Genomic DNA, 14,104 nt, shown 5'->3' with positions numbered 1-14,104 from the left:
TATCTTTATTATTGCTGTGAATAGCCAGTTCTATATTAAATAGCGGCAGATCTTTCTTTGTGCCTCTTTGCTTAATATTAGAGATGTTCAGTGCAGTATGCCCGAGATCCAGCAATGCTTTTTTAATGTCGTCTGGATCTGTTGAAGGGTGGATATGACGTATAACAACTCGGAATCCTCAGTTTTGTTTTAGTTGGTATGTATGGTACTGAGTATTTTTTTCTGATAGAGATTTTACGATTATTGAGTAGGTTTTTGATGAATCAGCTTGAACTTTGATGAATATCATAACTTAAAAATAAAAATCGACCTGTTTCGGGATTTTTCCTTAAAGTCGCCGGTTTACGAAATAACGAATTTATTCCTTTCATTTGCACCATACTGTCGGTGGAAAATAGTGTCGAGCACGCTTGATTAGTAATTAAAAAAAATAGGAGTTTTGAATATTGTATGGCAAAAAACTCTTCGGGATTTCATCAATCGATGTTTAAAGAATATCTACTTACCTTGGCAACATTCAAATTTTCACTTTTTCACATAGTTTTTGAGGGTTAAAAATGGCCGATTTCGCAATTTTTCAATTTTTAATCGCTTATATGTCAAAAACTATCATTTTCAGAGAAAAGTCACTAAAGACTATTTCTGTTTGGAATGATCCAAAAAACCTAAAAAAACTTTTTTCGATGCAAAAAAATAATTATAGGAAAAAAACAAAAAAAAAACGTTTAAAAATTTTTTGACCACCTTTTGGTCCTGGCAACATGCAAATTTGTTAAAAGGAGTCCTTTTTGAGTAAGATTGTGCAAAAAATCTGAATTAGAATATTTTTCCTAGCGGATGCGCAGTGGCTTTCTGGACTAAATCTAAATAAGCTATGCTTTTCTTAACAAAATCAAATTAAAACAAGAAATACGTAATTATTGCATGGATAGCTTTGATGAAAGTAATTGTGGATCGCTCGTTACTATAATAGCTCATAAATCTACTTACCAATTTCTTGAATCTCTCTACAACTTCTGGGATATGCGATGTACTTTTCTGCAGCTGCCGAAGACGACTTTAGAAAACATAAAGATGGCTGGCTTACTCCAACTAAATTTCTACACCCTTCCAAAATATTATGATTGCGTTGTTCGTCGACTGCGAATGAAAATTTCATGGGAACCTGGACATAACCATCCTTTTTGTCTTTAAAATTAAAGTAAAAAATTAGTTTTTGTGTGCAATTATATTTTTTAAGATTTTATAGAACTGTTAAAAAAATAAAAATTTGTGTTCAAAAATAAATCTCTTCATGCTCTATAAAACAGTCTACACACGCTCTGAAAAAATAAACCGGGAGATATTAACAGAACTTCAACCACGATTTTCTAAGTCCTGTCCTTTGCAATACTGGAAGGTTAGAAAAAATACTTACAATTTATGGAAAAATCTACGGGTTTTCTGTGACATTTTCCTGTAAAAATTAGATTTTTCATGAGGAAAAAAATGGGGAGTTGAGATCAATTTCTGAGTCCTGCCATATCCATAGAATGACAGGATACTATCAATTTTATGGGCAGGATGGTTGCAAAAGGACTAAGGGAGTATATAGATATACAAACATGTAATGAAAATAAAGAAATTTTCATAATTATCTGAGTCCTGCCAACTTAATCAATTACACATAATTATTTGAAAATAATCGAAAAAAATGTTGGCATGACGTCTCCTAATGTTTAACTGCACTTGCCCCTTTTAAAATTCTGTGGGAAATTTTCACCCTGGTTCCGTGATTTTCTGAGTCATAAAATAAATTTTATTATAAAATAAATAATCTAAGTAGATATCATTTAAAATGGCAGGATGTTTAGTTACATCGGTCATAGGCGTCCATCTTGGGTAGATCAACGAAATCTCATAACTTGCTTTAATTTTTAAGCATTTGTGACAGTAGAGTATAAAATTATGAGGTATTCTAGTACTTAAAGTTACTCTTGCTTTAAGTCGACAAATACACCGTTTTTTTTATTTTTTTATTCAAATTTTTCTTAAATTCAAAATACGAAAAATTTTAAAATCGATTTTTCTAGAAAACGGTGCATTCTACCGACTTAAAGCAAGAGTACCTTTTAGTACTAGAATACCTCACAATTTAATAATATAGCATCAAAAATGCTTAAAATTTAAAGACAAAAAAGTTATGCGATAAAATCACCGCTCTCCTACCCAAAACGGACTCCTATGACCGGTACTAGAGATTCGCAATTGATGGAATCGATTTATCTTTGGAACATAAAAGGCGGACCAGTTTTTGTGTATCGAAATGAAAACGTTCTGGCAATATAAAAAAAAAACTTATTACAAGGCGCCAACTTCAAAGAGGTCTAGCTCCCTTAGGAAACATTTTTGGATTAGGTGAATTGTGTTAAATTGTCTTAAAATGATCTTAGGAATCTTAAAATTATATACAGCGTGTTCCATTAAAAAAAAACATAAGTTTGTGTCTCCCTGTCAATACGGGTAGTCCTGTACATTAGAAAATATTTTTAAATTATGATCCTATCTTTGCCCCACGTTTTACCTAAATAACTTTTTTTCGTATCTCTTACGACAAACGAGTAATTGGACTTTGTCACACCAATGCCCCACCCTGTATACGAAATAACTATAAAATCATCCTGCCTCTTTGTAAATAGACTTATATTAATATTCTTGAAACATATGCAAAATGGCATGACTCAGAACATCGTGGAATTTTTCACGAATTTTCTTACAAATCTAGGACTCCTGCCGTCTTACTAGAACCGTTTAACCTTCCTGCCGAGTACCGAAAAAGTATTGAATGCATTTGAGTATTAAAAATTTTTAAAGGCAGGACTCAGGAAATCACAGAATCAGGGTGAAAATTTTCCGCAAAATTTTCCAAGCGACAAGTATACTTAAACATTAGGAGACGTAATGCCAATATTTTTTGTTGATCATTTTGAAATAAATAGGTTTAATTTATTTAGTTGGCAGGACCCAGAAAATCATGACAATTTCATTATTTTCCTTACATGTTTGTATAAATATATACTCCGTTAGCCCGTTTGCAACCCTCCTGCCCAAAAAATGTTCTTCATAAAATCGATAGTATCCTGTCATTCTACGGATATGGCAGGACTCAGAAATTCATCGCAAAACCCTATTTTTATTCTTTGGGAAAATCTAGTTTTTACAGGAAAATGTCACAGAAACTTTGTGGATGTTTCCTCAGATTGTAAGTAATTCGTCTACCCTTCCAGTATTGCAAAAGGCAGGACTGAGAAAATCGTGGCTTAACTTCTGTATAATATCTCCCGGTCTAAAAGTACCTGACTGTCTGGGCTGACAAAGTTAGGTCTGACTGTTGGAGAGTGTGTAAACTTGTCGCAGGACAAAAATGAGCAATCCTGATAGTCAGGCTGACCGATTTTGTTGGGTGTTTTTGCTGATCCAACATCCTCCAGGAAGTGTGCAGCGTTGTTAGACTGATTTCTGACTCCAACACGGATGCATAATTATTGTTAATAATCTATACAGATTTCTTCTGTAAAACGGTGTAAAGCAATTTACATCGTATTGGATCTGCTGTTATAACCATGCATTTTGTCTTTTTTGACCATGCATAAGTTGTAAATCATCTTTACTTTGAGAGATTAGTATTGCATCGTCCGCATAGCAGATTATTTTAAGTTATTTTTTCCCATTTGGTGTCCTTTTTAGTTCTTACTTTTTTTATTATTTCGTCCATGATCAGGTTGAACAATAAAGGACTCAAAGAATCCCCCTGTCTTATCCCCCTGCCGGCTTCAATTGGGTCAGTTAGTTCATCTTCCACTTTTATTTTTATTGTGTTGTTCTGGTAGATGTTTCGATCGTTTTAATTATTCCTAGAGGTACCTCTCTCTAGTATAACAAATGGATGACGTCCTTTAATGTGACCCTGTCAAATATATTTTAACTTGTACATTTTAATTATACCGGATTTCTACAAAAAATTTCTTTGTAATTATTAGAGAGCGGAATATATGCAACGTGCATATAGATGCATATATTGCATATTTTCAGACAACAAACACAACATTGCATATTTAAGCTAAACACGATTTATTTTGCATATTTTAAAAATAAATTATATAAAAGTTTAAAATTTTCCTCTCTTAGTTGGAATTTTATAACTTCGATATGAACGAGCTCGTTATTTATCTATCTATCGCTCATTATTATCTATCTGGACTTTCCCATTTCTACCTGAATTTAACAATTATGGGTGTTCCCAGAAAAATTTTATTTTATTAGCGTAGCAAGTCGTAGGTACCTACCTGCTTTTAAGGGTCTAATATTTATTTTGTCAGCTTCCGGCCAACATTTGTTTAAAGTAAACGTTGTATCGAATTTAGTGTTTTTGAAGTGATTGGTATATATTAAATTTAAATATGTCTACCATTCAAAAAAGTGCTTGAATAAAGTGTTTTCCCGAGTTAAAGCTAAGTGGAGACAAAGTATTTTGCAAGGCCTGTTCCAAAATCGTAAGTTACATTCATTTTCACATTTTATTTTTTAAATGAGGAACTGTAAAACAAAAGCATCATGTCCCACAAAAGAAATTTTTCTGGAAAGAGTGTTTTTATACGACAAAGTCATTAGAACAAAGGAATTTACAATTAAGTAATTCGGTTAATCTTGTTAACACTTTTTCTGCTCATTGTCAAAAAATTCCCGGAAATACAGGGATTACAATTAGAAATAAATTAAAAAATGTTTTAGAAAAAAATGAGGGCTTCGACTGTTTAAGGAAAGTTGTACGTATTTTTGAAGGCAATTTTTCTGAAGATCTTACGACTTGGCAAATTAGTTTACTGCCTAAATTAAAATATTGTCCTATAACATCAGTAGATGTAGAACGAACTTTTTCTGTGTCCAAACACGTTTTTAGTGATAGAAGGCAAAAGATATTAGTTGAAAATTTTGAAAAATATTTGATTATAAATTCATACTATAATTTAGATTCTTAATTGAATTATAATATCAGTTTTTGTGTGTCATTTCATTTGTTTTTATGTGAAAAATAAATATGTATTAAACATAAATGTAGGTTGAATTTTTTAAACATAAATATTTATATTTAATATATTGTTTTATTTTTGAGTATTTTTAATATGCATTTGCATATTTAGACAAATTTAGAAAAAATACCTGCATATTTGTAGTAAAAGTAATGCATATATATGCGCATATTTTGGTAATGTTGTGTTGCATATATTCCGCTCTCTTCTTCTTCTTCTTCTTAGCCTTCTATCGTCCACGTTTGGACATAGGCCTCTCCCAACTCCTTCCATCGGTCTCTATCCTGAGCAACATATTTCCAATTCGTTCCGGCTACTCTTTTAATATCATCAACCCATCTCATCTGTGGTCTTCCTCTCGGTCGTTTACTTTGGTAAGGTCTCCAATGTTGTATCGTTGCATTCCAACGTTGGTCTTTTTGTCTAACAGTGTGGCCTGCGAAGCTCCATTTAAGTTTGGCAACTTTTGTTGTTATGTCCTCGACTTTTGTTTTTGATCTTACCCAGTCGTTCCTCTTTTTATCTGACAGTCGTATACCTAACATTGCTCTTTCCATAGCTCTTTGTGTTGTGGCTAGTTTATTCATATTTGCCTTGGTTAGGGTCCAGGTTTGACACCCATATGTCATGATAGGAAGGATGCACTGGTTGAACACTTTGGTTCTCAAATATTGAGGTATTTTGCGGTTCTTAAGTATCCAACCAAGTTTTCCAAATCCTGCCCATGCTAGTCTTGCTCTTCTATTAATTTCCGCACTTTGGTTTTCTTTGTCTAGTTTCAGGATTTGGCCTAGGTAGATATATTCCTGGATTTTTTCTATCTCACTGCCATTTATAGTTATGCGTCTGGGGTCATCTGTGTTTGTCATTATTTTTGTTTTCTTCATGTTCATTTTCAGGCCGACGTATTGGGAGCTGCCTGCGAGTTCCTCCATCATAATTTGCAGTTCCTCGAATGAGCTCGCTATAATCACAATGTCGTCAGCGAATCTGAGGTGGTTTAGCTTCTTGCTATTAACGTTAATGCCATAGGTTGACCAATTTGTCGTTTTGAAGACGTCTTCTAGTGCTAGGTTGAAAAGCTTTGGCGATATTACGTCTCCTTGTCTCACGCCTCTCTTAATAGGGATGGGATTTGTATCTCCGCTCTCTAGTAATTATAAATGCTTCAAAGAATATCATATAATATCATACAAATGCTTTGCGCCTTAGTAATAATACACTCACCGGCACAAAATTCCACAAATAAAAATTTTTGATTAAGTTTGACAATTTATAACTTTATTATATGTACTCCGATTTTCAAGATTCTTGCATCAATTGGTTGGTACATGTATTGATATCGTTTCTTATTATTCCAGCAATAAAAACTTTTGTGAAAACATTGTATTTTCTCTTAATTTAAAAAGATCGGTGGAAAAATTGAAGATCTGATTTGGTTTCATACTGCTTTTATATTATCTTAGAGACATCCCTAGGTTTTGTTTATTGCATTATCCCAATATCTCTTTTCTTGTGAAAGCTGTACATAAAAATACCGCTTTGAAGGTTCATTTCATTCAAAATATCAAACGCAATAAATTTAACAACAAAACAAAATTAATAACAAAACAAAACAATTCAATAGCGAGTATGTTCACCTCTGACAGCAACGACTGCTGGCCATCCGTTTGGCATCAAATGATGTGTAAGATGTGTTATCCTTGCTTGGGGAATAAACCGATATTCCTCAACTACTCTAACAATCTAACCTCTATAAATATCTAATTTAAGATATTTATGTCTATAAATCGACCAGTTTTTATTTACAAAAAATTGTGCAGCTCTTACAAGAAAAGAGATATTCGGATAATTATAAAAACAAAATCTTAGTGATGCTTCCAAGATAATATGAAAGGACTATGAAACAAAATCTTAGTGACGCTTCCAAGATAATATGAAAGGACTATGAAACAAAATCAGCTCATCCAATTTTTCCACAGAATTTTTTAAAGTTAGGAGAAAATACAACGCTTCCATTCACCCCGGTATAATGTCATCTAAGCAAATTTTCTTGTTATCGGAATAATAACAAACGATATCAATAATAAATGTACCTACAAACTCAGAACCTTGAATATCGGAGTACAAAATTTATTGTTTAATTATTGTATTATTATTTAATAATAATTTATTATTTATTATTTTATGTATTATTTACTATTGTACTATTTACGAATGTATTATTTAATAATAAATTTATAAATTGTCAAACTTAATCAAAAATTTTTAGTAGTGGGATTTTGTGTCGGTGAGTGTGTGCTCCGATGAGTGTATGTATAATGAAATTATTCTGGTTTGATTGTTTTTATGTTAGGAACTTAAATTTTAATGTGTTAGATGGAACTAACATAAAAAAATATGTGTTAATTCCTCTTAGGATACCATTTTAAAACACTTTTGAAAAAAAAAATAATCTATATCTGTTTGGTAGAAATAGTAATCGCTTAAAATCACGTATATAGGGTGTCAATTGTTGCCCCCCCCCCTATAATTTGGTCCCTGTAGAAAATCTAAAAATATGCAAAAACACGTCAAATTTATTTGTGAGGGGGACATTCTATAGACAACTTTTCAACTAAATTACATAAACCCTGTAACGGTAATGAAATGGTGATACCTCATTTTAAAGGTCGTTCGATTACCTTTTCAAAAATACCACAGACGTTATATTTATTTTCAGTACTTTTGAAAAATCAAGTGAAACCATACTGATATTAAGTATCGAGTTCAGAACTCCAAAACTTTTTTTGGAGAATTGAACTCCAAATTGAATTTCTTTGGGTATTGGAGTACTTAGAGTATTTTTTGGAGTATTTTTGGAAAAATCAAATATCACCGTAAAGATATTAAGTATCGAGTTAAGAACTACAAAATTTTTTTAGAGTATTGAGTCCAAGATTTTTCCAAAAGTATTGGAAAGAAATATAAGGTGTGTGGTATTTTTGAAAAGGTAATTGAATGAACTCTAAAATGAGGTATCACTCAACCCCCTCTCCAATATGGATTTTGCGGGTAGTATTCGTCTCCGCTAGAGGGTTGATGTAATTTAGTTGAAAACTAGTCTACATAATGTCCCCCTCACAAATAAATTTGACGTGTTTTTGCATATTTTTAGATTTATATAGGAACCAAATTATAGGGGGTGGCAACTTTTCAAATTGACAGACTGTATGTAAAGTAATAGCAGTCTATGTTCAAAGTTCTATGCGTTGCATAACTATAATTTATCAAATAATTTTCTATTAATGAAATAACAATATTTATTTCCAGTAGTCTTAAGGCTTACCAAAATAAAAGAAAAATATAGAAATACAACTTACCAATATCATTATTTTCTTCTCTATGAGGTTGATAGTACCTACTTAGGTCACTTTTCCAAGAACTTGGTTTGCTTTCCAAATTAACATCCAACAGTTTTGTGATTTTAAGGTTTAATGGATCTTCAGCTCCATCATAACCCTTTTGAAGACATGAAAAGTTAACAAAGTCAATTGCATTATCATTGTATAATGTAAATGGGTGATTCCATTTCAAATCACTCAATTTTGGAACAAAAAAAATTTTGGATCGCCGATTTGTCTGAAAATTGGTATATAGCTTCTGCGGGACGTAAAAATAAGATATTTAAGGTCACAAAATATTCTTCTTCTTTTTTTTTCTCAAAATGTTATTTTATGCAATTTTACAGTGATTTGGTGTTTATTTAAACAAATTTGCATTTTCTATCGTAAAATATCAATGGAAAACATAATATTTTAATAGAATGGACTCAAAATGTCATTATATGGCATTATAACAAGTTACTTTGATTCAAAACAAGTTTTTGACCAAATTTTATAGTGTAGAAAACGTTAAAGTACCGTTTTTTAAATTTTTCTCCATTCCCAAAATACATCATAATTGATTTGGCTAAAAAGTTGCCCACCGATAGCCAAAGTATAGGACTTTAAGTGGGGAGAAGGCTTTGAATTATATTACAATACCAAAAAAGTTACATGCAGTATCATAGTCAAAAATATAGGCACCTACTGTAAGTAAAATTAACACGAAAATATCGACCTCACGACAAAAATTGTGAAAAAGAAATTGTAATAATTGTAAATACGATTTATTTGGAACAATTTCACTTTCTACCATTTTTGCCGAAAAGTTAAAAATGGCGGAGATATTGAGCAAAACAGGTTCTCCTTTAAAATCAAGATGGCGGCTAACGTAACAGGGGAATACATTCGTGATTTTAAATTTAGGCTACTATTGACTCCCCTAAATATTAGAAAAATAAAATTTTGGGCAGCTCGGCATGCAAGGTCAAATGCTATTCCGGCGGGACTAATAATACTTTTGAGTCTGATATTACTTCATGTAACTTTTTTGGTATTGTAATATAATTCAAATCCTTCTAACCACTTAAAGTCCTATGTTTTGGCTATCGGTGGGCAAATTTTCAGTCAAATGGATGATGATGTATTTTGGGAATGGAGAAAAATATAAAAAACGGCATTTTAACGTTTTCTACACTATAAAGTTTGATCAAAACCTTGTTTTGAATCGAAATAACTTATTATAATGCCACATAATGACATTTTGGAGTCCCTTCTATTAAAATAATATGTTTTTCATTGATACTTTGCGACAGAAAATGCAAATTTGTTTAAATAAACGCCAAATCACTGTAAAATCGCATAAAAAAAATTTTTCGAAAAAAAGAAGAAGAAGATTGTTTGACCTTAAATATCTTATTTTTACGTCCCGCAGAAGCTATATACCAGTTTTCAGACAAATCGGAGATCCAAAATTTTTTACCTGAGTGATTTGACATGGAATGTACCAAATACAGAGAGGGAACCAAAGAGGGATACAAAATTATTGAATAAATTAATTTTCTCTAAAATGAATGATTAGGAATATAATCTCGAAACAGGTCGATTTTTATTTCTATTACAATTTTTTGGCATATTAATATGTATATCTTACTAGTGACGTGATCCATCTGAGCCTTATGACGTAATCGATGATTTTTTTAATGACAATAGGGGTCGTGTGGTAGCTCAGTTAAAAGTTTGTTCAATTCTCTATTCGGGAAATAAATATTAACATCATTATTTGTACAGGGTGGCCAAAAATTAATTTTGAATGAAATTTATTGACGCAAAAAAAAACGAATGTATGTAATTTATTTAGGTAACTCAAAATACCTTTGCTGTCAGAAAATAGAAAAAAATTTGTATTTTGCAAATAAAAATTACTTTTCGCTTATAGCTTTTCGCTTAAATAAAACGCTAAAACTTCCAAGAGGCAGGTTAGAGGCTGTTTGACATTTAATTGAAAAAAAATCAATGTTTATTTTTTAAATAAACATTTTTTTTTTATTTTCTGACAAAAGTAAAATGTATTTTGAGCTAAATAAATTATACACATTCTTCTTTTTGCTTCAATTAATTTAATTAAAAAAATATTTTTTTGGTCACCTTGTATTAATAATAGTGTTATTGTTTATATTACTAAATAGATAATTGAACAACATCTCAAATGAGCTACCACACGACCGCTATTCCCATTTAAAAAAATAGTCGATTATGTCATTATATCCAGATGGATGACGTCACTAGCGTGATATATAAATATGCTAAAAAATTATAATTTAAATATAAAAAACGGCCTGTTTCGGGATTTAACTCAAAAATTGCCCATTCTAGATTAAATTAATTCTTTATTCCATAATTTACCCCTAATATAGACAAAACACATGTTCGTTGTGGTGAATTCGAGGTGGTGAAACAATTTATTTAAACTTAAATTCTAAAATTAAAATTATATTAAATTTAATAACTAAGAGCAACAATCAGCAATGACAACAAAGTAGAACGAGAAGGTAAAACACGAATATTGGCTAAAAAGACATATTTATTTTCAACGCAATATAGAATAGAAAGTATATAAAAATAAATAGTATATAGAAATATGCTATATTGTCACTGAAAATTTTTACCATTTTATGGACAAATCTTACATACAGTCAAAAGAATAATATCAATAACAAATAACAAATATACAATTTACTAAAATTGGATAAATCGTGCAAATCGAACATACAATAAATAAATATAACATTAGAAACTAATAATTTTAAGCTGCTGCATATGAAACCCAATTTTCTTCGTTATTCATTAAGAAATTATTCTGTTGAATAATACGGTCTTTTAGATAGATAGGCTTTTGTCATTGTACGGAACTTTGGAAGATATGTTGCAACTATTTGTAAAGGGAGATTGTTGTAAAATGGAAAGGTAGAAAAGCTGAATTTCTTTCCTGCAAATGTTAGATATACTTCTCTTGAACATCTTCTTTACCCATTGTAATGTATCCTTCTTTACCCATATTTTCATAAATTAAGTTGTAAAGTCCCCCTTATATCATAATATTGTCATAACAAAATAGATGTAAGGATTCAGACACATACATCGTCTACAGTAGTTATGTAGTAGAATTAACTTATGTAGTAGCATTCTCGGTTTAATGCTTTTAAGGCGAAAGGCGCAAAATATCGCCTGTGAAAATTTTTAATGTGTTTTAAAGGTATCCTTTTTCTTCGAATCGTCAGAAAATAATAATTATTTTTGAAAAATATAAACGCAGAATGAAAGATTACGTTATTAACGAGGGCCAAAAGTTCCTTAGAATAAATAAACAGTTTATTTCGAATAAAATATTTTCAATTAAAAATTACACTAAATTTTATCTTTTATTTTCACCCTGTAACTTATTAAAATAAAAAATATGGAAGTATTCAGAGACTTTCAGCCCTAAGTAATAATTTAATATTTTATTCTGTGTTTAAATTTTTCAAAAATATTTATCAGTTTTCTCAGGATTCGAAAAAAAATGAATACATTTAAAACACATTGAACATTTTGACAAGCGACATTTTGCTCATATGCCCTTAAGAAGTTCTAGGTATTGTATAGAGATATTGGTGATAGAAATGTTATTGGCAGTGGAATTTAAACCTGTTAATATTTTTGAATCTTAAATAATAACTTACATTTTTTTAAGTAATTATTTAAGATTCAAAAATATTAACAGGTTTAAATTCCACTGCCAATAACATTTCTATCACCAATATCTCTATACAATACCTAGAACTTCTTAAGGGCATAGGAGCAAAATGTCGCTTGTCAAAAATTAAATCGATATCTGGGTGGAAGAAATAGAAAATTTGAAAATGGAGGTAAATGTAAAGAAAACGAAGGCCATAATAGTAGCCCAAAAGAAAAGGGAAGAAATAAACCAAACGATATTTAGGTGCAAAAACGAAATAATAGAAACAGTCTCGACGTTTGAATACCTGGGAGTAATAATATCAGAGGATGGAAAGCTAGATCAAGAAATCTCCTACAGGGCGAAAAAAGCAAATAAGATCTACTATGCACTAAATAAAACAATATTTTGAAAGCAAGAAATAGATAAATAAATAAAACTGAAGGTATACAATGCAATATATGTACCAACTTAATTATATGCAAGTGAGACATGGGTAAACAATGCAAAAATAGACAGTACAATAAACGCAGCGGAGATGAAGCAGCTGAGAAAAATGGCAGGAAGAACGAAATTGGACAGAATAAGAAATAAAGATATTAGACAAAGACTGAAACAGGAATCAATAATAACCAAGATCCAAAAAAGAAAATTAAAATGGTATGGACACATTAAGAGAATGGATCAAGGAAGACTACCAAAGCAGGTGATGAAATCAAAAAGATATGGTAAAAGAAGGAAAGGGAGGCCAAGGAAGAGATGTATCGATCAGATTATAGAAATTGGAGAGGAAAAGGGAAAAACACTTCAACAAATGAAAGAGTTAGCAAAGGACCGCAAGAAATGGAAAATATGGATAGAAGATGAATAAAACCTCCGACGCCCCTGAGGGGCATAAGGAGGTTCGAGAAAGAAGAGAAGAAGAGAAATAATTACTTTATTAAAATTAAAATTTACTGGCATACAGCTTATTTCGTTATTCAGAGTTAAATATTTTATAAGGTCTTACAAAATCTTACCCTGCCAAGGTAAATAGCATTTTCAGCAAACGTCGCACAAATTAACAAAACGATCGCCACAGAGATCATTGTGTTTGAATGAAAAAATATCAATTTGATGAACTATTTATAATCTTTCGCAGTATAAAGTAAATCACAATTTAACACTATCTCTTTTAACACCCACAAACAAAAATTTCTAGGTTTTCATTATCAAAGTGGAAATACAGCATGTCGTTTTTAAAATTTTTGTTAATCACTGCGAATATTTATCTCACATCCGTTATAATAATAATACGAATTCAGAATAAAAAACATATTATTATATATGTATATATCAATCTCGACATATACACTCACCGGCACGAAGAACGGGTACTCCATGAATTTTTGATAAAAATGACGAAACACATTTTATTTTTTATTGTAACTTTTATCGATGATTGGCGTACTCTGATCTTCTTCTTATTTACTTGTCATCTCCGCGACGGAGGTTGGTAATCATCAAGGCTATTCTGATCTTAGATGCTGCTGTTCTGAATAGTTCGGTTGATGTTCATCCGTACCATTCCCTCAAGTTACGCAACCATGAGATCCTTCTCCTTCCTTCACTTTTCTTGCCATAGATTTTTCCTTGTATAATAACATGCCCCAGGTATTTCAGGTTTCGTGTCTTGATGGTTTACAATATTTCCATTCTTTTGTTGACTATTCTCATGACTTGCTTGTTGTTGTTTGTTACATGCTCGGTCTATGATATCTTCAGGATTTTTTTATACACCCACAGTACAAATGCTACCAACTTTTTTGTAGTCGACGCATTAAGTGTCCATGCTTCTATCCCGTAAAGCAGGGTCAAGAAAATATAACACCTTGCCAGCCTAAGTCTCAAGTCTAATTTCAGTTCTCTTGCACAAAGTACTTTTTTCATTTTATTGAAATTTGTTCGTGCTTTCT

At 31.2% G+C, this 14,104-nt stretch overlaps 1 protein-coding gene across 1 annotated transcript in view; it reads right to left on the bottom strand.

Moving 5' to 3' along the window:
- LOC126887984 (ficolin-2-like) overlaps window positions 1–13,330 on the bottom strand; it is a 48,934-nt gene extending 35,604 nt beyond the window's left edge. The window contains exons 1-3 of the mRNA XM_050655957.1: window positions 13,169–13,330; window positions 8,432–8,570; window positions 991–1,188 (exon numbers count right to left, since the gene is read on the bottom strand). Coding sequence (XP_050511914.1) covers window positions 991–1,188; window positions 8,432–8,570; window positions 13,169–13,237 — 406 coding nt within the window. The 5' untranslated portion in view covers window positions 13,238–13,330. The remainder of the gene's footprint in view (window positions 1–990; window positions 1,189–8,431; window positions 8,571–13,168) is intronic.
- Window positions 13,331–14,104: the final 774 nt, after the last annotated feature.

The sequence above is a fragment of the Diabrotica virgifera genome, chromosome 7, assembly GCF_917563875.1.
Source record: "Diabrotica virgifera virgifera chromosome 7, PGI_DIABVI_V3a".
Classification (NCBI taxonomy): Eukaryota; Metazoa; Arthropoda; class Insecta; order Coleoptera; family Chrysomelidae; genus Diabrotica; species Diabrotica virgifera.
The sequence above is the reverse complement of the archived record's forward strand: the minus strand, read 5'-3'. Positions and strand labels throughout refer to the sequence as shown.